This window comes from Cyprinodon variegatus, unplaced genomic scaffold, assembly GCF_000732505.1.
Source record: "Cyprinodon variegatus isolate N-32 unplaced genomic scaffold, C_variegatus-1.0 Scaffold12, whole genome shotgun sequence".
NCBI lineage: Eukaryota > Metazoa > Chordata > Actinopteri > Cyprinodontiformes > Cyprinodontidae > Cyprinodon > Cyprinodon variegatus.
Window position 1 is genome coordinate 2376752 of NW_015150465.1, and position 20072 is coordinate 2396823.

Below are 20072 nucleotides of genomic sequence, written 5' to 3' on the forward strand. Positions count from 1 at the left end.
TCCCCATGATCGCCTGACCTAAATCCAATAGAACACCTGTGGGACATTACGTTTTGATCCATCTGACGCCCCCAGGTTGCACCTCAGACTGTCCAGGAGCTCAGTGATGCCCTTGTCCAGATCAGGGAGGAGATACCCCAGTTGTCTCATTGGGAGCATGCCTGACGTTGCCAGGCATGCATAGACGCACGTGGGGGCCATACAAATTACTGAATACTATTTTGAGTTGCTGCAATGAAATTTCAGCAAAATGGACTGATGGCAAAATGGCAGCATAATTTTTTCACTGTAAATTTTGGGGTGTCCTTGAATTCAGCCCTTTGTAGGTTGATCATTTTCATTTCCATCAAATGATGTGGCATCCTTTTGTTCCTAACACATCACCCAGTCCATATCAGTTTAAACGAACAGCATGATTTGTTGCCCAATTGAGATCTGCTGTGTTTTCAAGGTGTTCCTTTAATTTTTTTGAGCAGTAAAGTTGCCTATTATGCTTATTTGATGTCTTTACGAATCACTTAAAGTTTAACAACTTCTGCGGTTTTTTAAATACGCATCAGCCGTGTTAAATTATCCGTTTTCCAAATTATGTTGGTCTATCAGCCATGATTATACGCTCAGCTACACCTATCCTGCACCATAAATAACCAACATGTGTTGAGCATTGGAAAGTTACTACATGGCCACGCTCCCTCTTTGTCACGAGGCTGGCAGTTTACTTGCACTGGAACATTTTGTCTTCGCCTCCTAAAAGCTATAATTTTCTCCTTCCTTACTCCAAGTCTGATGTATACATCCGCGCGTGACTGAACGTGTCCAGTTTACGCGCCTAATGTGTGTGTGAGATCGGGTTTACTCTCGTAAATCCTGCTCCTATCCTGACAGTGCTCATAATTCCGACAGCACGCCAACGCGGCAAGGACGCAGGGGGGCGTGGCCACAGAGAGGAACATTATGGTGTGGTGATACGTGCAGTGGATCACCATCGTGGTGGTGGACTGTCATCGTAGCAGATCTGTACTGGAACAACACTTGATTGCCAAACACGTCCTCGGACCTTCAGGCTTAAGTGGAGAATTTGTAAACTCTCGCGTTGTTATGGGAGGAGATTATAAACCGCTGCTCATGCGATTTACTGCATCTATTTGCTAACTAAAAGCTTTGTGGAAGGAAGAAACCGGATAAACTGCCCCTGTCGCTCAGAATAGACCATTGAAAAGGTGTATGTGCTACAATTTTTGAAGGTATGTTTTTTTTTTAAGTATTCATTAAGGATGAAATTAACAGTGAAAATATTAGTACTAAAAAACGCTTTTAGCTTCCTATTATAGGCTGTATGCTGCATTATTAGAGATGTCATTGAGTCTGCATTGTTAACCATTGATTTGATCAAAACAATCTGGATGCATTTGCAGGAATATGAATGCCAGTGATGATGCGTGTTTATTCTCATTGTAGTTAATCATTTGTAAACATGCAGCCGGACATCCTCACATATGCATAACATGCGGGATTCTGCAGCCATGATCAAGTGTTGTTTTGCTCTTATATTAAGATGGCTGCCTGTTAAAGATGCACCGATCAAAGCTTACAAAGATCGTTTGTATGATATTTTTACTTGATCGACGTTGATCTGGAATATTTTTGTTGAAATGCTGAAAAATCTGTTTTTCTTTATTTATTGAAGTTTCAAAAACGTGAGAATTCCCACTGTTGTTGGTGTGTGAACGCATCAGCATATTTTTAATGCACAGGTTTCACAAAAATCTGTTCCAGTTCAAAGTACATATAATCTGATGGATAAAATGAGATAATCTGACTTTTTTTTCTTTATTATTATTATTATTATTTATTTATTTTTTTGTCAGATTCAAAATGACCAACTGTTAATTTTAATACATTACTTTAATGAAAAATATCACAATCATTAGATAAAACCTGAATAAAAAATCCATTCATGCTTGAACAATATGAGGAAAAGGCCAGGGAAATTCTGCAGCATGCAAATATGAATTCTGCAGCATGCTAATAATACATCAGACCTTTTCTCTTTGGGTACAAAGGGCAGTGAAGGTCACGTTAGATGTGATATTTTTCACTCTCTGATGTCCTCTCTGTTCAAAAACAACAGCACCCATCATGGATGACGAACTGATGTTCAGCATGGAGGAGGAGGGCAGCGCCCAGAGACCCTCTTCCCAGAGAAACGGCTTCAAACAGCGGGCTTCGTCCCTCAGCGACGCCAACGCCAGCGAGGACGATGATGACGAAGAAAACTTCATCTCACCCATCTTGGGTGAATCTGCTAAAGAATCCGGCAACTACCTGAAAGACTTTGCTTACAACCGGCAGCTGTCAAACTCACTTCCAAAGACCAACTTTCTATACAGGGTGAGCTGTTAGGAAGACGTGTCAGTAAATATTGAAATTAGATAATTATTCTGCATGAAGTATAAACAGTTCTCTTATTTGCTTTCCTCTATGAGTAATTTCCTTATAAGGACAGATGATCCATGCACGTCTGCACAAACACATCACTATGCGTGGTATTTGTAGTGCACGTGCTGTATATCTTATGACTGCAGTGGAAGCTGGCCACTCATCTTTAAATGTACTTGTTCTAAAAAGAACAGGAAGTACCAGAGGGTTGGTTTCAGCTCTTGTGAGCATGTAAACACGCCTAGTCCTGCTCAGCCTGACTCCCTACAGATCAGCAGCAAGGCTGCACACATAAAGCCATTATTCAGTGCACACTGCAGCTTATAAGAGAGACTGCCCCACCAGTCAGCTGTTGTTAGGTTGAATGGCCGTTTGTTTGTTTTGATATCTTCTTGCTTCTTAATGATGTTTGCAATAAGCCTGTTTGAAAAAGAAAATGATTAATGGGCTCCATTCGTTTTCTTTACCTTCTCTAAATAGCATGAAACAGAAACCGAAGCAGAGCATCGATCGTACACTGTAATGTCTGAGAACGCACGGGTATGTTTAAGGGTTTCAAGTTACACTTTACTTTCCTCCCCTCCCTGCCGTCGACCATTCATTCCTCCGTTCTCCTTTTCCTACTCTGTAATTCGCAATCCTCTTCCCTGCTTGGTGTGTTCTTCTTTACGGAAGCCCGTTGCTGCCACTCTTTGATGAAAAAAAAAAAGATTTCTTATAATTAAGAGATAATACCTCATAATTAGGAGACACTATTATCTAAATCAGAGATAGATAAGTCAAAATTATGAGATGTGCTTTTTTTTTCATGAGAGTGGCAGAAAGGGGCTTCCACACTTCTTCGTTGTCACTTTTCATAATTTTTCCCATCATGCTGATTGATGCTTGTTTAATTACAAATGGTACCTCACATCTTCCTTTTTTATTTTACAATTCTTTTCATTTTCACCATTGTTTTTCTTTTAAACTATGTTGTAAAATTGATGTTAGAAATGTAATGTACATTTTCATTTTTTCTGTATATACAGTACCTTGAAAAATATTCACACCCCTTCAAGTTTTTTACATTTAATCATATCACAACTTTAGTTTTGAATCAATTTTTGCTTTTTAGAATGAGGAAAATGATAAATTGCTAATAAAATGTTTTATTTTTGTGGCTAAAAAGCAGCTACAGGATGAATGATTAAATGTTACTGCCATCAAAAGCAACAATTGTTTAGGCTTGATGGCTGCATTAGATTGAAGGGGTTTATTAAAAATACGTATTGTAGCACCACCTTCTTCATTGACGTTCAGAAAAAGTCTTCACTGTAAGCATCACGGACAGGGAAAAATAGAGCATGTTTCCCTCTATAGAATTTAACGTGTAACTGAAATATTGATCCTACCTAAACAAGATAGTAAACTTTGGTTCCACCCTTAAATATGTACAGAAGGTTCAGAATGTTCATTTTCAACATTATTTGTAACATATTAATTGAAAATTGAATCTATGAAATGAACTTAAACAGTATAGCTGCTCCTGATGGCAGTAACAATAAATGTTGTGTGTGCCCCAAGGGGCCCGCAACCCCTTGGAGGTCCTCGGAGGTACTGCATGGGGGTCCGCTAGTTGAAATTTCTTTAAATACACAATAAGATGAATTCAACACACTGTAGTAAACAGATAAATGGAGGCAGAAGATGTCTTTCAGTCATCAATGCTCACATTCAGCGACACACAGGAGCTCTTTCAAGCTTGGCACCGTTTCATTCACAACACCTGTCCCATCAACCAGGAATCAGAATCAGAAATACTTTAATAATCCCAGGAAGAAATTACTTTCGTTACATGACTCCATCTGTAATAAAGTGACTATAGGACCAGTTTGATATAACACAATTTCATGCAATATATATATAATTAGTGGTTCCCCGCTCCATCTGGCCATCAGTTTTTAGGGTCCTTGGCCTGGAAAACTTTGAAAACCCCAGCTTTAGAGTGCTCTAACTGGATAAAGAACTATACGAGAACAGGCCATTTATCATTTAAAGTTTTATGTAAAAAAAAAGTTGCATTTATAGGTGTTGTTCCACAACCAAGATTACTATTTTGTAGTTCTTGGTTGCTGGCTAGCTCAAGTGATAAGTCAACTGTCCTGCAAACAGGAAGTCTGGGTTCGTATCCCAGCTTGAGGGAATGAGCTGCCAGTGTCGCTAGTGTCTCCCTTTGGAATCTGGAGGTTCTGTGATCAGGCCCCACTCCCAAGGACTGCCACTCTGGGTCCCTTAACCCTCACACTCCTTCCCGGGTGTGGCACAATGGCAGCCCACTGCTCCGCAAGGGGATTGGTTAAATGCAGAGAGTTCATTTCCTTGCTCTGTACTTATGACAGTTTAATGACAATAAAACACTGTAAGGAAAAAAGTTGCCTTTTTTTGACAAGTTTTATACCAGTTTTTCTGAAAATAATTGGCTAAAATGGTTAATCTTTAAAACCTTCTAGTGTATTTAAAATGAGGTGCATTCCAGTATTCCCGCCCAGAGGTAACATTGAGCATGCATTAAGTGTGGACATTCTAAAATTAAAATTTCAGTTTATGCCGCTAAAAAAATTTTTTTCCCATAAGTTCTAAAAAAAAAAAGGCTATATTTGTTAGATACCAGTTGCCATGTCAACAGATTGCCGATTAGATTGTAGATTAATTGCAGGGTTGAACAGAACTTAGTGACACTTCCCTAAGGTTCAGATATTGGCGTATAACTTAACCCTTTAAACCTCTCCACGCCTTTGTTGCGTTGGATTGTATTTAGAGGTGTCATATTTTCAGATTTTTAACTTGGAAAAAAAATTGCACTAGTGTCAATTTATTAAAATAAAAACCTCTTAAAGATCTACATTTAATTTTATGATGGCAATGTGACAACATGTGCAGAAACTTGAGATGTTTGGATACGTTTGAATGGCAGTGTAACCATATCATAGCCTCATACTCAGGTGGTCCCCCCGTCTGTTGTGTATTTAACACTCCGCCTGACGTAGTCGTGGTAAAATGATGCCCCTGCATTTGATCACATGAGCCTAAATCCGTCACTCTAAAACTGAACACGTCTGCTAAACAGTGAGAAGTGGGACACGAGGGGGACGTGCAGAATGGCTCCCACCTCCCCCTATGTGCTAACTCATTTAAATCACTTGTGTCAATTGATTTATGGTCTCTGCTAAGACAGTGTATGTTTTGTTTTTTAAGTTGAGTCTTAAAAAGCTTTAAGGATCTCTCTTTATTTAGATAGACCTGCAAATTATCCCATATTCTTTTTCATTTTTAATCAGATTTAATTAAAATTCCTTAAATTTATTGCAATGGTTTGCATAATAATCACCCAAAACCTGCTCAGTTAACAACCTGCTATTTATCAGCCTGTGGTTTAAATATGATAACTACTTGTTGGCTTTTTCAGCAGCATAAACAGAAATTTCAATTTGGTGAACATCTAAGCGACTCTTCAATAGCTAAACCTGTGTATAATAGTTAGAGAAATAATAAAACATTAGAAAACAAGTAGTCAGAAAAAGGATGGAAGAGGACCTGTACTAACAACAAACTTTAATCTACAAAAGTTATGAATATATTAGGAAAGATAGGTGTTTTAACTTCATCATTTCCTCATTCTAATCATTTATATTAGGCCTGTGTCCTCATCTTCAAGGTCTGCCAAGAACTGGGCAGCAGCTGTATTTCAGCAAAAACATCAAACCAGAAGCTGTGTTTTGGGGGTGGAGGGGAGACGAAGCAGGCCAAGAATAACCTTTGTTGTGCAAATTGGGTCGTTTTAAGAGGAACCGCTTCATTACATGTTTGGAAAAACAGGTTTTTGTCTTTTAGGATTAACAATTCAGATACCAGATAAGATGACGCACATCTTCTTCTGTGACAGGCGGCGTGGATAAAGGCGATTGAGAAAGCCCGAGCCATGCCTGACCCCTGGGCGCAGTTTCACCTGGAGGAGATTGAGACTGAACCCTGCATTCGTTACAGGTGAGAATAACAAAGCATTAATTCAGACCTTCCTACTATTGTTTTAATGTTGTTTTTTTTTGCTATAACATCTGCTCTTGCTAATAAACCATTATGTGCAGCTAGACGGTGAATGCAGTCCCATGCAAAAACATTAAAACCACATTCTTCTCATTTTTTAAGTACAGACTATACCTTATATGTGACGTTATGTTGCAAAGTGGTACAGACAAGTAAATAATTTTTGATTAGATTCATTTTGAATGATGTAGAATAAATCCAGGATAGATAGACCTCATTATTGAATTCTGTGTAATTCCCTCTCTGTATAATTATGTAGGAGTAAGCTGCTCTGCTCAGATAAGACAATCAATACTGTGTGAATGCTTGATCTATTTCTTTTAAATATTTCACAACAATGTATGAAGCTAAAAGAGACACTTCCTCCAAAAAAAAAAAAACAACAACATGCAGCCTTAATTGCATCAGAAGGTTCTACAAAGTATGAGCTAATCATGTCTGTTGCATAATCATACAGCGAGTATGGTAAAACGTGGAGGCAGTGACATGCGTATGTTGCTGCATGGGTTGTGCAGAGTGATCAGTAAAGCTTTTCCAGCCTTCTTAAGGTACCAGAAGCTTGTAGCCGTATTCATCTAAATGCATTCCTGTTTTCCTGCAACTCCAAACACTTTTGTAACACTTCTGTTTACATGAAAACATGACATCTGAACTTGGGTCAAGGTGTAAACACTAAAGCTAACCCCACCTCATCACCTAAAATAGTCAATAAAATGACCGTGCTGTCATTCGGTGATTTGTTTACAAAGAGCAGCGGAGTCAGCGCGGTCAGATTGGCTTGCAGCCGGATGCTTCACACGTCGCTGGGTTAGACGTTGGCATATTGACAAACATCTCCACGCCCTCAAAGTTGAACATTAAGCAAAACCCTTAAGTGTTTTTTTTTAGAGAATTATCATCTTACATTTGGGCGCGGTACTAAGATATTGAAGGCCAACTTGGCTGCTAATATAAACAAACACACACCCTCCTTAAACTATGTAAGCTACAGTGGCATGAACACAACAACAGGGGTGTGGGTGTGTGCAAAAAGCAGCAGGGGTGAGTAAGGACGTCCGAGGCTGGGATTTGCCCTGATGTGCATTCTCTCTCTCTCTGTTCTAATTTTACATGCCTGTAACTTCAACCTTCCTGCACCCTGGCTACAGTGGTACGCTGTGTTCCCAGGCCTGAAATGTCACAGCAAACAGACTTGAAAATGAGTTGTTATTACCGTATGTTATTTCCCTCATTTAAGCGAGAGGAATGCATCCTCTTAGCAGCAGCTCTAAGGGCTGCCTATCCTACAGGGTTTAATACCTCGCTGCACACTCCCTGCTGATTCAGATAAACAGACCCTCATTGATATTTCTATCACTGATTTACCTCCCCTTACTCCCAGCTAAAGTCAGTATGAAAGCAGTCAGGATGACCTTTCCTTAAGAACAGAACCTCCTTGTTTCATTCTGTTCCTCTTTTACCTACCAGATGAATCATGTGGCTTCCTGATAAGAATGGATAATGAGCTGTGGACAAAGTTCTGCACTTGGCAAACACAAATGAACCCGAGTCCTTTTAATCCAAGCCTCTGCTATGGAAGAAGGGAAGCAGTGAGAGTGAGAAAGGAAAAGTGAACCCATGCTGATATTAAGTAACAGGTGGTGAAAGAAAAAAAAGATATTTTATTTCCTCACTTGCAGATTGAGGGTCACAGGGTTCAGTTGCCCAGCCGCATAACAGAGCAGCAGATGCTCGGCTTACGCTGTGACATGGCAAAGCATCAAATGCCTCCTTTTAACGAGTGACAGCAAGGAATGTTTCAGTTTCTACATTGGAGCAGCAACTTTAAAAATATGTCATTATTGCAAGATTTGAATTATTAACAGCTAAACATCTGTGTGCAAAACCAAAGAGGAAGCCCTGTGGGTTGTTAATGGTGTGGTATGGTGGTGGCAGCATCATGCCGAGGGGATGCTTTTCTTCTTTTTATACAGGGACCCATTGTGGGTTGAGTTAAATGGAATCCTTAATATTATTTGACTTTATGTTGTAAAGGATGTGAGTTTCTCCTCTGTCTGTGTGAAGTGATTTTAGAGTCCATTTCTTTCGTAGTAGACTTTTTTTGGTATTGTATTGTAGCTTTTTGCTAATGTGGGTTGTGTTTAGTGAACTTAAGTGGGTCCAACACATGAAACAAGCCATTAACCATCAACTGAGTAACAACCAGAATAGGCCGGACATATTTTTATATGACGATAATCCTCAGGTTATCAGATTATTATTTATATGTTATATGAGGTTATTATTTATGCATTTGACATTTAGATGTCTAAATGATCTGTAACTATAAAAAACACTGTTTGCAAAATGATTGTTCTCTTATTTTACTTCCTGTCATTTACAAACCTATGACCACCTGAGTCATTGGAGGCTTCAGTTGATATACTTAGTAATATAATTTTTTTAAAGGCTTTTTTGTTTTATTTCTTCACAGGTACAGCGCTGTCACAGGGGAATGGGCTCAAGACCAGATCCACATCAAGATGGCGGCACAGGTATTTTAACTAAAGTCATTATGGGAGCATTAAGGGATCATAATGGGTTGGCAAAAATGTCCAAATGAGTTCCATGAAGGCCTAATATTAATTTCCTATCTGTTTCATAAAAGATGGGCAGCAATACACAATGAATAAGAATAAAATTAAAGTAAATTAGCTAAGTAAAAGTCTTAAACTGGATGTTATTTATGAGAATTTCAGCTTCTGGCTACTTAAAACAAAATTAATATTAGAATATTGTCAGAATATTAAAAAAAATCTATCTATACATACAAATGTGCTTGGTTAAAAGTGTTTAATATCAGCTTAATAATCTTTGAAAATGTGACTTTTTTTATTTTATTTGACAAAGTGACATCAGGAAGCATATTTTTATGATTTGTTAATGATAGATCAAGTTCTGCATAAGGTAGAGTAACACAATCATGCTTTATTAGTAATAAGGCTGAAATATAACTTGCCCAGTAGTTTAGGGCCTAATTATTACAAATCCAGACTGATCAAAATCCATAAGGGATGTATGTTCCTCCCCTTCTTTAGTGGTTGGATGGGGCTTTGGTGTCATGTTTAATAAAAGGAAAAATATAAGTTACCGTACAGTAAAGTTAATTCTCTGTCTGGTTTCCTGGTTTCTTACAGCCCTTCGGGAAAGGAGCCATGAGGGAGTGCTTCAGAGCGTGAGTTAAAACATTTCTCCGCATTCATCTTCTCATTTAGCTTCTTTTGGGGATTTAGAGACAACATAAACTAAAGATTAATAGACGCTGACCCATATTCTCTGTCGTGGGGACTGCAGCTGATGGACACTGTATTTTTAGATCGCAGCACTAAAGATAGAATATTGTTTATTTGTGGCTGCAGTCTCATAACATTGACCCCCCAGATGTTTGTGGTTTGAGTAAATTCCAAGCCATTATATGTTTATTTTCCTAGATAACAATATTAAACTAGAGCCGCTAGAGGTTATTAAATGGATTCGTGCCGTCCTCAGTAAGCCTGGTGGCTCGCCGTCCTGTCTGTTTCCCCCCAAATCAGCTCAATGAGTCTTTGAAAGGGTCTTAATATTTTTTTGTTGCCTCCTATAAATGTTTGTACTGCTTTGAACATCCATTTATGGGGGCATTAAGCATCTTAGTTTCAGTGCCTGAAGTCTACAGCTGAGAGGACTCCAAAAGGGACGACATTAACAATGATTTATTATAACTGGGAAGCAGGCATTAACCATAATTTAAGGAATTTGAAGAAATAAAATGGAGACAATTTAAGGATATTCTAAAATATTGATGTATTTTTCCAGTAAAACCATTTTTCACACCTTTTTTTCTAAACCTTCAGGTCAAAGCGGTCATTAGTAATTACCAACAGTATTTAATAAATTATATGTAAACAGATTCATACGCTATTTAACAGCTGCTGCAGATATTATGTTTGGGAAAAGTTATTAGACCTAACGATTTCCCCATACTAGCACTAATTAAATTACCCAATTTAAGGCATATATAGTTTAGGCCCTATACTGTATCCTTGAACTGGAGCACTTAAGTGATTTATGAGGGTTTTTTTTTTAAACGCTCTGATCAAATTTCTGAATTTGCCATAAGTCTATGCTGTATTCTGCCTGTTTATTGCTTAAAACTGAAACAGAATCTGATATAAAAGCAGAACCCCATGCCCAGACACATTTCACATCGAGAAAAAGGCAAACGTGGAGATTTAAGTGGGCGCATGGTAAGAATGAAGGAAAATGACTGTGGATTTTAAAGATTATCTAAGTAGCTAAAATGCTATGTGGGATAAAATGCTCAGCTAATCTATCAATGGATCGGAAGTCAGAATACCACATAGAACAGCTTTTCTGACATAGTTATGGTTGTAACATTAGGGCGTTAGGATTGGTTGGCTAGAACGGTCTAATGTTTCTCTGAGTGCAGCATTATTCCTGAACCTGGGGTTGTGACTAGGGCTGCAACTACCGGTAACGCTTATTTTGCAAACAGTTAATCTATTGATTCATTTTTCAATTAATGGATTAATAACCGGATAACCAAAATTAAACCAGGTAACACTGAAATGTTTCCACTTGAGGAGTTCTGGATTGAACATATTGACAAATGAAAAAGTATTTTTTTTTTAGCTTAAATACAAAATGTTTACACATCTTTTATTTATTTATTTTTTTTACGGCACTAGTGGCTAATTTTTTCGAGAGTAGGCTGCCCGGAATGGGGATATGAGAGAGGGGGGGAGACATGCAGCAAAGGACCACAACTCTGATTTGAACCCGGGTCGGAGAACTAAGGTCTCCGTACTAACCACTGGGCCACCTGCATTCCCCAAATATTGATTATTTTTTTTTACAATTTTAATATAATTATGCTCTAAGTGCTATTTCAGCTAAAGGCATGTTTTACAGTCTCTATACTCCTGTTAACCATTAATAGATCATTAAATTATTTGACAATTATTTTAATAATCAAGATTAATCCGATTAATTGTTTCAGCCCTAGTTGTGACCAAGCTAACATCAACTGTTTTTATCACTAAGACTGTTGTAGGATCAACAGAATACCTTCTCAACCAAATTCTTTAGGGAGTTTTGAACAATAAAAATAGACAGACAGCAGCGCCCCGAGGTGTTGGATCTTTACCAAATTGCTGAACTTTATCAGCTTAATGATACATTTTTTCTCAGAAAACTGTGATCCTCAATGACTCCTTGTGTCATTTGGTACCTGGTCGCACGAAAAGCATAAATAACCGATTTGTTTTCCAAGTCTAAATGGTGTTTTATTTTGAAAAATGAAGGGATTCTCCCATTAAATCCATCTTGGACTCACTCTTGACGTAGGTCGGCCATGACACCTCACCTCCAGCTTCAAACCCCTACCTGGTTGCAGCAAAATAAGCTCAAGTCTCCCAGTGACTCACTGCTATCATGAGTAGTTAATAGGCTGGACTTTGTTTTTGTGGTGTCTTCTTTGACAGGCATTTTAAACGTTTCTATATCGACAGAGTCATCTAAAGATCAGTCAATTAAAAGGGTGTCTGCATTAAACCGGTTTGTGGCACAAAAATGGTTTAATGTTACAGTGTAGATATGCATCAAATTTGAATATTTCTTACAATAACTAAAATTTGAACCCAAAAGGTTTTCGGTTGTTTAACCAAAAATAAAATTTGTTTGCACACAAATTTCCTCTTTGAAAAAAACCATCTGCAGTCAAATCAACCTGAAACTTACATACATATCTCTTGCCCTATTCAGGCATTTAAGCCATTGGTAAAATGTTAATTGAGCATTTGCATATTAATGAAAAAGCCTAAGTGAGCGTGGCTTATCTCAAACAGAATCACCAAATGATTCCATACCTACAGGTTTTTTAAAAAAGCGTGATTTACACGGTATCATGTTTCTTAAGCTTTGCAAAGCTTGGACCCCAATACACAAAAAATGATAATAGTTGTATTTCCCCATTTAATCCTCATTAAGTTGGAAATATAAACTGTTTACCTTTTAATAAGTGAAAAATTCCCCCTGTGGCCTTACAAGACCATGCATGTTCCTCTCTAACAGACCAAACTGCCATATCCAGCCTGTTTTTCTTGTAGCGAACCTTTAATGCTTGAGTTTAAAGCAGTTTCCTCTGTTAACAGAACACTTTCAGCTCGTCCCGTAATTTATTGTTCTACTTTTTAGATTTTTGATAAAGATCTTTATAAAACTGTATTTATTTGTATGGGGATTATTATACATTTCTTGACATACATCCTGCTGCCTTGTTTCCTTCCAGCAAGAAGTTGTCAAACTTCTCACACAGCAGCAACTGGAAGTCAGCGTCAAACTATGTGGCCAAGCGCTACATGGAGACCGTGGACAGAGAGGTTTACTTTGAAGACGTCCGGCTGCAGATGGAGGCCAAACTCTGGGGAGAGGAGTACAACCGGCACAGACCTCCCAAACAGGTAGAAGGAAAAACATTCACTTTAATGCACCATACTAATATGTATTATGAGAGTAGAAGTAATAAGTTGTAGCCTGACAGAAAATGTGTTATGCAATGCTTAGGTGGACATCATGCAGATGTGTGTGGTGGAGATGACAAACAGGCCGGGAAAGCCTGTCTTCCACCTGGAGCATTACATTGAGGGAAAGTACATCAAGTACAACTCCAACTCTGGTTTCGTGAGGGACGACAACATCCGGCTGACTCCACAGGTGAGGGATGTTACATCTCAGTGAGGAGACGCCCCTGGCCTGCAGCCCTCTATAATCTCACCCTTTCCTCCATCAGGCCTTCAGTCACTTCACCTTTGAGCGCTCCGGCCACCAGCTGATCGTGGTGGACATCCAGGGAGTCGGAGATCTTTACACGGACCCTCAGATCCACACAGAGAAGGGAACAGATTTCGGAGATGGGAATCTCGGTACGTTTCTTCTCTTTACTCCTTAATGGCCACAGAAATTCCTCAGTCTGACGACATCGGCGTTCCAGGTGTGCGAGGCATGGCTCTGTTCTTCCATTCCCACCTGTGCAACAAGATCTGCAAGAGCATGGGCCTGACGCCTTTCGACCTTTCCGAGCCGGAGTCGTCCCAGCTGGACTGTACCAACAAACTTCTGGTAATTTTACTAATTTATTACTACTGGTAAGCTTCCTGAAGGTAGCAGCTGGTTAGATTAACCAGAGATTTCTAGAGGGATCCTGAACAGTCTGGAATATCCACCCGCACATCCCTCCTCTAAGTTCTTTCTTGCATTTTTCCAGAAGTCAGCCAAGACGGTGCTAAGAGGCTGTGAAGAGGTCTGCGGCTCGCCACGTGTCCGCACCTGGTCTGCAAGCCGGGTCCCTCCCCTTTTGTCCCGCTTGTCTGATCCCTCATCCGCTGACGAGAGCGCGAGCGACGTGGACTCTATCCCCTGCTCGCCTCTCACCCTCCCCTTTTCTCCTGTAGTGGCTCCTGGATCCATGGGCAGATCCCCCTCTGGTACGTTCCTAAAACTTTATTATTCTGCATATAATCCAATAGGACTATTCCAGTTCTGACATTTTACTGTATTTTCCAGGCCTGTCGCTCTCTGGAATGTATGAACACGACAGGCTGAACAATAACACAGCTGATCACAGGGTGAGTAATGACTAAGTGAGCAGAACTAGAAAAATTAGCTGCAAACTCCTCGCATATGAAAGTGTAGCTAGTTAGATAGTAGGAGTTAGATAAGAAAAAAAAAATGCGTATTGATTTATTTTGCATTTAAAAAGCATTTCAAATTCTTGAAAAACAACGTAATTACTTAGAATTTAATGAATGAATGGCATATTATATAGTGGCACTTTAAGTCCTCTGTATTATCATGTTGAACCATCTACTGAGGGTTTTTACTGTTCGTCTCTGTTCAAACCACTTTTCCCACACATGGAGGATTATGGGTGTTCAGCCTCCTGCCACCCAGCAGACATTTTGCTTGTGTGCAGCCCGGCTAACAAACAGCAGTTAGGCCCCCTAGATGAGGAGGCTTTGCATGGGTCCAAAGCTGTTTTTTTTGGAAAGGCTCGACGTGCTGACGGCAGCTGAGGCCTGTTCAACAATGCATCTGCTCACAAGTGCAGCTCGTGAAAACAGACCTTTTCTGTAACAGTGCTCTGAAACAACAACCCATTGTTTTTGCCATATGGTCTGTTTAAGCTTCTGAAAGATATTTCTTGTTTGTTCAGAGGTTTGTTGCTCTTTACTTTTTGTGTCCATGGAAAATAGGAGGGAAAAAAAGATGCACATAGACACATTTCTAATTGGGTTTCAAAAAATTTTGGGGATCAGTTGCCATTATTACTCTACAGTGAGAGAAACCAAACACCCATCTGATAATATGTATGTTTTATTGGAAAATGGGAGCATCAGATACTATTAAAAGTTACCAAAATGGGAGGTGAGACTCTGGCTCAATCCAAGTACCTCAAATTGGTAAAGGCACCTAAGCTATGGCGGAAGTGCATCCAAAGTCGCCACAGTAAGTGTTATCCAAATAGTGCTGCACTGGAAAACGATATAGAAATAAGTAAAAAATTGTTAAATTAAGTGTATTTACACTTAATTTGAGTAGGTAAATAAGATAATTTGCATATGGAATGAGTATTTTTACTCTTAAAATAAGATATTTGGATAAAATGCACTTGAAATAAGACAATGCAATTGTGTTTTCTTATTTTAAGAGTAAATTGTCTTGTTCCATTGGCAAAATGTCTCTTTTACCTCCTTAATCCAAGAGCAAATGTAGTTATTTTAGGAAAAAATGACTCATTTAGATTTCAATTTTTTCCAGTGTGGAAGTAAAGAAAGAGCAAGGAGGAGGAAGCAGGATGCTTCCTAGTGCCCATACAGTTTGCATAATGACTCTCGGACGTCCTTAGCTTCCCCTGATAGCTATATGGTTTCCCACAATCCTTTGCGTTACAGAATGTATGGGCACAGCCTAGCATGTGGAGTTTAACAAAATACATTAATTTCACGACACATACTTTGTGAGACACATGCTAATGTCTCATCATATGTTTTAGGTTTAAATTGGAGAGCTTCATCCATTTGCTAAATTTGTGTAACTTTTGTTTTTGTAGTTCTTTTCCAGTAGGCTGTGTCCCAATTTGACCATCGTCATATTTGTATGTGTCCACCGAGTAATGAGATCTATAAGGCTGAAGGCTGTCTGGATTCAGAACAGCAGTCCTGGCTTCCTTTCCTGCCCTGGATAATGTTTTTACTGTTGACCCTGCGAAAGGTGAAGGGAAAGGCGCTAAGAGCAGGAGGTAGGAGCTAGAATTTGAGGTATTTGGATCGAGCAGCTGTTTCTCTCACAAATCTAGATTAAAACTGCATAGCAGAAGTCTTTATTGGGGAGGTGTGACCCCATAGTGGCAGAGGTACTGCAGAACGAGTTGGAAAATTGAAGACATTTATCATAAATAAATCAAGTTTAATATAATGTTTACTGGTTTTAATTTCAATATTGGCTTATTTTTGTCTTACCTTACCATGGGTATCAAGAATTAGTACCAAGACCTGATAGCTGTGGACTAATCCTGATTTATTTTGTCATATTTTCAGTTGGAAATTAGTTCTAAGATCTTGTCAGTACCACTTTTACATAGGACAGTGTTTCATTGAACAGTCAGAAGTTTAATTATCCATGGGTTATTCTACCAACTATGAAACCATGGGTTACATCCTAAGACTCTATTTTGGTTTTTAATTGAACACTTTTTTTTATACTTTTGTTAGATGTGTCAGCATTTTGTCTCCTGTTTGCAGGAGTCTGAGAGCGGCGGAGACAGCGGCTACCCCAGCGAGAGGAGGAGTGAAGGGGATCCTAATGATCACATAGACGGGGTAATGACTTCATCTTCTCAGATCCAAATTTATCTAAAATTTATTATTACCACAGTTATAATGATCCAGTTGGTAAATATCCCAGTAGGATATATCTGATATACAACAAAATAGTTGAGTTTTACTCCTATTATAAAGGTGCATTCCCTGACAGCAGGTGGATTAATGCATGTTGTGTGTCTTCATATAGGCCCATCACCGCTACCACAGACCTTACTCTGAGTCGGATGACGACAGCATCAGACGGGTAAATAAGCTACAATACATTTGTGTGGTCCCCCCCCTCCCCTGGATCAAAGTCATTCTGGCTACGATCCAATAACCCCTTTCTTGATTTCCTCCCTCATTATCATGTTTTTACATTTTCCCTCCTTTTAAAATCAACCATTCCACTCCTTTTCATTAACATGGCTCCTACTCATCTGTTTCCCTCCCCTAACTAGAGGAAGATGGCTCCTTTAAGAGTCTCAGCAAACTTATACTCACAAAGTCCAGCCAATGAAGGGGTGATTATTTGCATGTAGGCTTTGTAAAGCAGCTGTTTCCTTTTAAGCGCTTTTGCTGTTTCCAAAGCTTTAAAGATTTGTGCAGCTGCTCCAATATGCACGCTTCAGGATGTTTCTAGGTTGTTTTTGTTAGCACAGTTGATAAATATTATGAATCACAGTTAGATGATTTGCAGAAGCTAAACACCATCTACCTCCAGTTGACTGACTCCACCATTTAGTTTAACACTTGACGCCACAATGGCTTTCTGTGTGTTTTTTGGCTTCTTTGGCTCTGAGCTCAAACCTGCTGTTTGTTATTCCCTGCTCTCCATAAGAGTTGCTCATAATTCATTGACTGCCTCTTTTTTTGTTTGATCTTGGTTGGCGGGGTCTAATCAGATGACAGACGAGAAGTGGACCTTCTTCCATTCATCTCGTGCCCACGTCCACCGTTCTTCCTGCGTGGCCACCGAGGTGGAGCGCCTTAACGCTCTGATGCAGAAAAAGATTGGCCAGTCCATCCTGGGAAAGGTGAGACCACAAACGTTAGATTTATTCAACCTTAACGTTAGTAAAGATCCGACCAAAACCAGCAGCTTTTGTCCCATTTTGATTTCAGTTTAGCATTCTGACCCAACTGAAGAATAATCTGTAATCAAGTACTAATACCCAGTGCTTTAAGTGGAAAAAATAAGTGCTGGCACTCCTTTAATACTTTACAAACATAGCTAATATTTTTATTCAGATCTATCTATCGTTCTATTAATCTAATTATAAAGAAAAAATAAGCAAAGCATTCCTAAATCAAATCTATGTGAGCTAAATTTAGTGTCATAAACCACTTATTTATATTAAGGATATAGTGCAGGATGTTCTTTTTCCAGGTGGATCATCAAAATAAGTGGTCCTCCAAATTGTCAATCATTCTGGTGATATGCTTACGTAAGGCCTTCCTACGTGCTCCGAGTCTGACATAGTGGAAAAAAATGCTAATCTTCTTTTGGAAACTAAGCTTGTCTGAGCGATGCAAACAGCAACTTTTAAACAAAGCGTGCACGAGGAGAAATGGGCGTGTGAAAGATCATAGATATATTAGCTAATCATTATACCTGATATTTAATTTGCTTTTATTTTGACGCCTCTGATTTCTCTTGTCCAGGTCCACCTGGCCATGGTCCGCTACCACGAAGCGGGTCGGTTCTGCGAGAAGGACGAGCAGTGGGATCAGGACTCAGCCTTTTTCCACCTGGAGAGAGCTGCCCTGTGCGGAGAGCTGGAGGCCATAGTAGCCTTGGGAAAGTGTTACCTCCAGCTGCCTCATCATGTCCTTCCAGACATGGAGGTGGAGGTAAAACCTGCTAATTTGGCTCCTTATTTTACTAGGGAGCTGATGGGACTTGGTTTAAGCCTTTTTCCACTGTGCATGTTTGTTTGCAGGATAACGCTGGTTACAGGATGAAGGGATTTAAGTATCTGCTGCAGGCTGCTGAGGCTGGAGACAGATCTTCTATGATCATCGTGGCCAGAGCCTTCGATACTGGATTCAATCTGTCTGCTGACAGGTCAGTGAAGGGTTGGCAAGCAGATATATTTAGAGTACTAAGATGATTTGATATTTTACTGCACCCTAGTGGATTTATAATAGAATTAGATTTAGCTTTGGAGTTTTTCTCTCATAAAGGTCCCCTAAATATCTATGCTTTTATATTCACAGAAAGCAGGACTGGGCTGAAGCGATCCACTGGTACGACAGCGCTCTGAACATGATGGACTATGATGAAGGCGGGGAGTTTGACGGCACGCAGGACGAGCCGAGGTACTTGCTGCTGGCTAGAGAGGCAGAGATGTACCAAGAGGGAGGCTTCAACCTCACCGCAGATCCACAGAAAGCAGGTTCGCTTCCATCTCAACCTTAAAGTTTTCATTAAACCTTCATGATTTCTATTTTATTTTCTTTCCTTACACTCAAACGTCCCACATTATAAAGTTCAGGCTACCCAAACCTAACTGGCCGCTGTGTAAAATGATGTAACTGTAATAAAGCTCGCTGTATGGTGCATTTTAATTAGCCAGATCTGTTGAATCAGTAAGCAGTTGCCTGAAAACATAAAGTAGGCTAGAGAATATTAAAAATAAATACTCAGAGACCCAATAAAAAAAAATCATAAAGAAATCAAGAACAGATAACGAACACAAATGGGACAAAATCTGGTATAGTTTTTCAATCCATTCTTGAATTTAGCCTCAATTTAAACCATTTGATTAAAATATAAATAGGATATGTTGAAAGTGAAACAGGTAATAGACTTAAGAGCCATTTAAATCCTATATTTATACCAGTTTGCATAGGCAAAATGAAATGGATGATAACATTTGTCTGTTTGTTTTAACAGCCGTTAACGTTTAATCTCTCAATGCAGGGGATCTGTTTACGGAAGCTGCAGAAGCTGCCATTGCAGCCATGAAAGGTCGCCTGGCTAACCAGTACTACATGAAAGCTGAAGAGGCCTGGGCACTGGTCGAAGAGTAGTTATGGAGACCGATTGAAGCCTGGGGCAGTTTATGAGTCACATGGATTTTTACACGTTCAGCATTTTACCCTGAATAATGATTGTTTACATATTTTTACGACAGACTTTTTGCTGTTAGCAGTTTTCATGTGTGTGTGTTTGCTGAGCCATTGACGATCAGATTTCTCTCTGCTTGTTTTCCTCTTTTTTTTCTGAAGCTAATCATCCTGTCTTCCTTTTTTTCAGCTAATACTCGGACCCTTGTTTTATAATTTAATTCAAAATGGTTGTGTAAATAAGAAAAGAAAAAAGGTCTGAAGAATCTGAACAAAGATAAATGTTTACTTATTTTCCCCTCTAATGTTATTTAATTAACGTTGGAAGAGCTTATGTATAAAGATATAGAGTATGAAAGTATAAAATAAAGTTTGCCTTGCTTTTTATTGGTCTTGAATTCTTTTACGTCTCTGTCCGGTCTGCAGCTAAATACATTTTGATTTTGTCACATTGCACTCCATGTTTAGGGGGTAAAAATGTGTAAATCAGAAATACTTTCATAATCCCAGAGAGAAATTACTTTTGTTACATCCTCCAGTGACAGTTTATATATATATATATATATATATATATATATA

At 39.1% G+C, this 20072-nt stretch overlaps 1 protein-coding gene across 4 annotated transcripts; it reads left to right on the forward strand.

Annotated features, from left to right (window-relative positions):
* The first annotated feature begins 971 nt into the window (after nucleotides 1-971).
* On the forward strand, nucleotides 972-19873 carry eef2k (eukaryotic elongation factor 2 kinase). Of its 4 annotated transcripts, none has more exons than XM_015381515.1 (20): nucleotides 972-1244; nucleotides 2132-2391; nucleotides 2920-2979; nucleotides 6362-6462; nucleotides 8996-9056; nucleotides 9699-9736; nucleotides 12851-13022; nucleotides 13126-13275; nucleotides 13352-13484; nucleotides 13553-13680; nucleotides 13829-14045; nucleotides 14125-14186; nucleotides 16362-16439; nucleotides 16630-16686; nucleotides 16883-16945; nucleotides 17327-17458; nucleotides 18087-18275; nucleotides 18365-18489; nucleotides 18642-18820; nucleotides 19348-19873. In XM_015381515.1, exons 2-20 carry the CDS (start codon nucleotides 2140-2142, stop codon nucleotides 19455-19457), a joined length of 2307 nt encoding a protein of 768 aa, XP_015237001.1. In that variant the 5' UTR covers nucleotides 972-1244; nucleotides 2132-2139; the 3' UTR covers nucleotides 19458-19873. The 4 variants fall into 4 exon arrangements, with proteins under 4 accessions (XP_015237001.1, XP_015236994.1, XP_015237018.1 ...); XM_015381508.1 differs by having other exon boundaries at nucleotides 973-1244; nucleotides 13826-14045; XM_015381532.1 differs by lacking the exon at nucleotides 16883-16945 and having other exon boundaries at nucleotides 973-1244; nucleotides 13826-14045.
* Nucleotides 19874-20072: the final 199 nt, after the last annotated feature.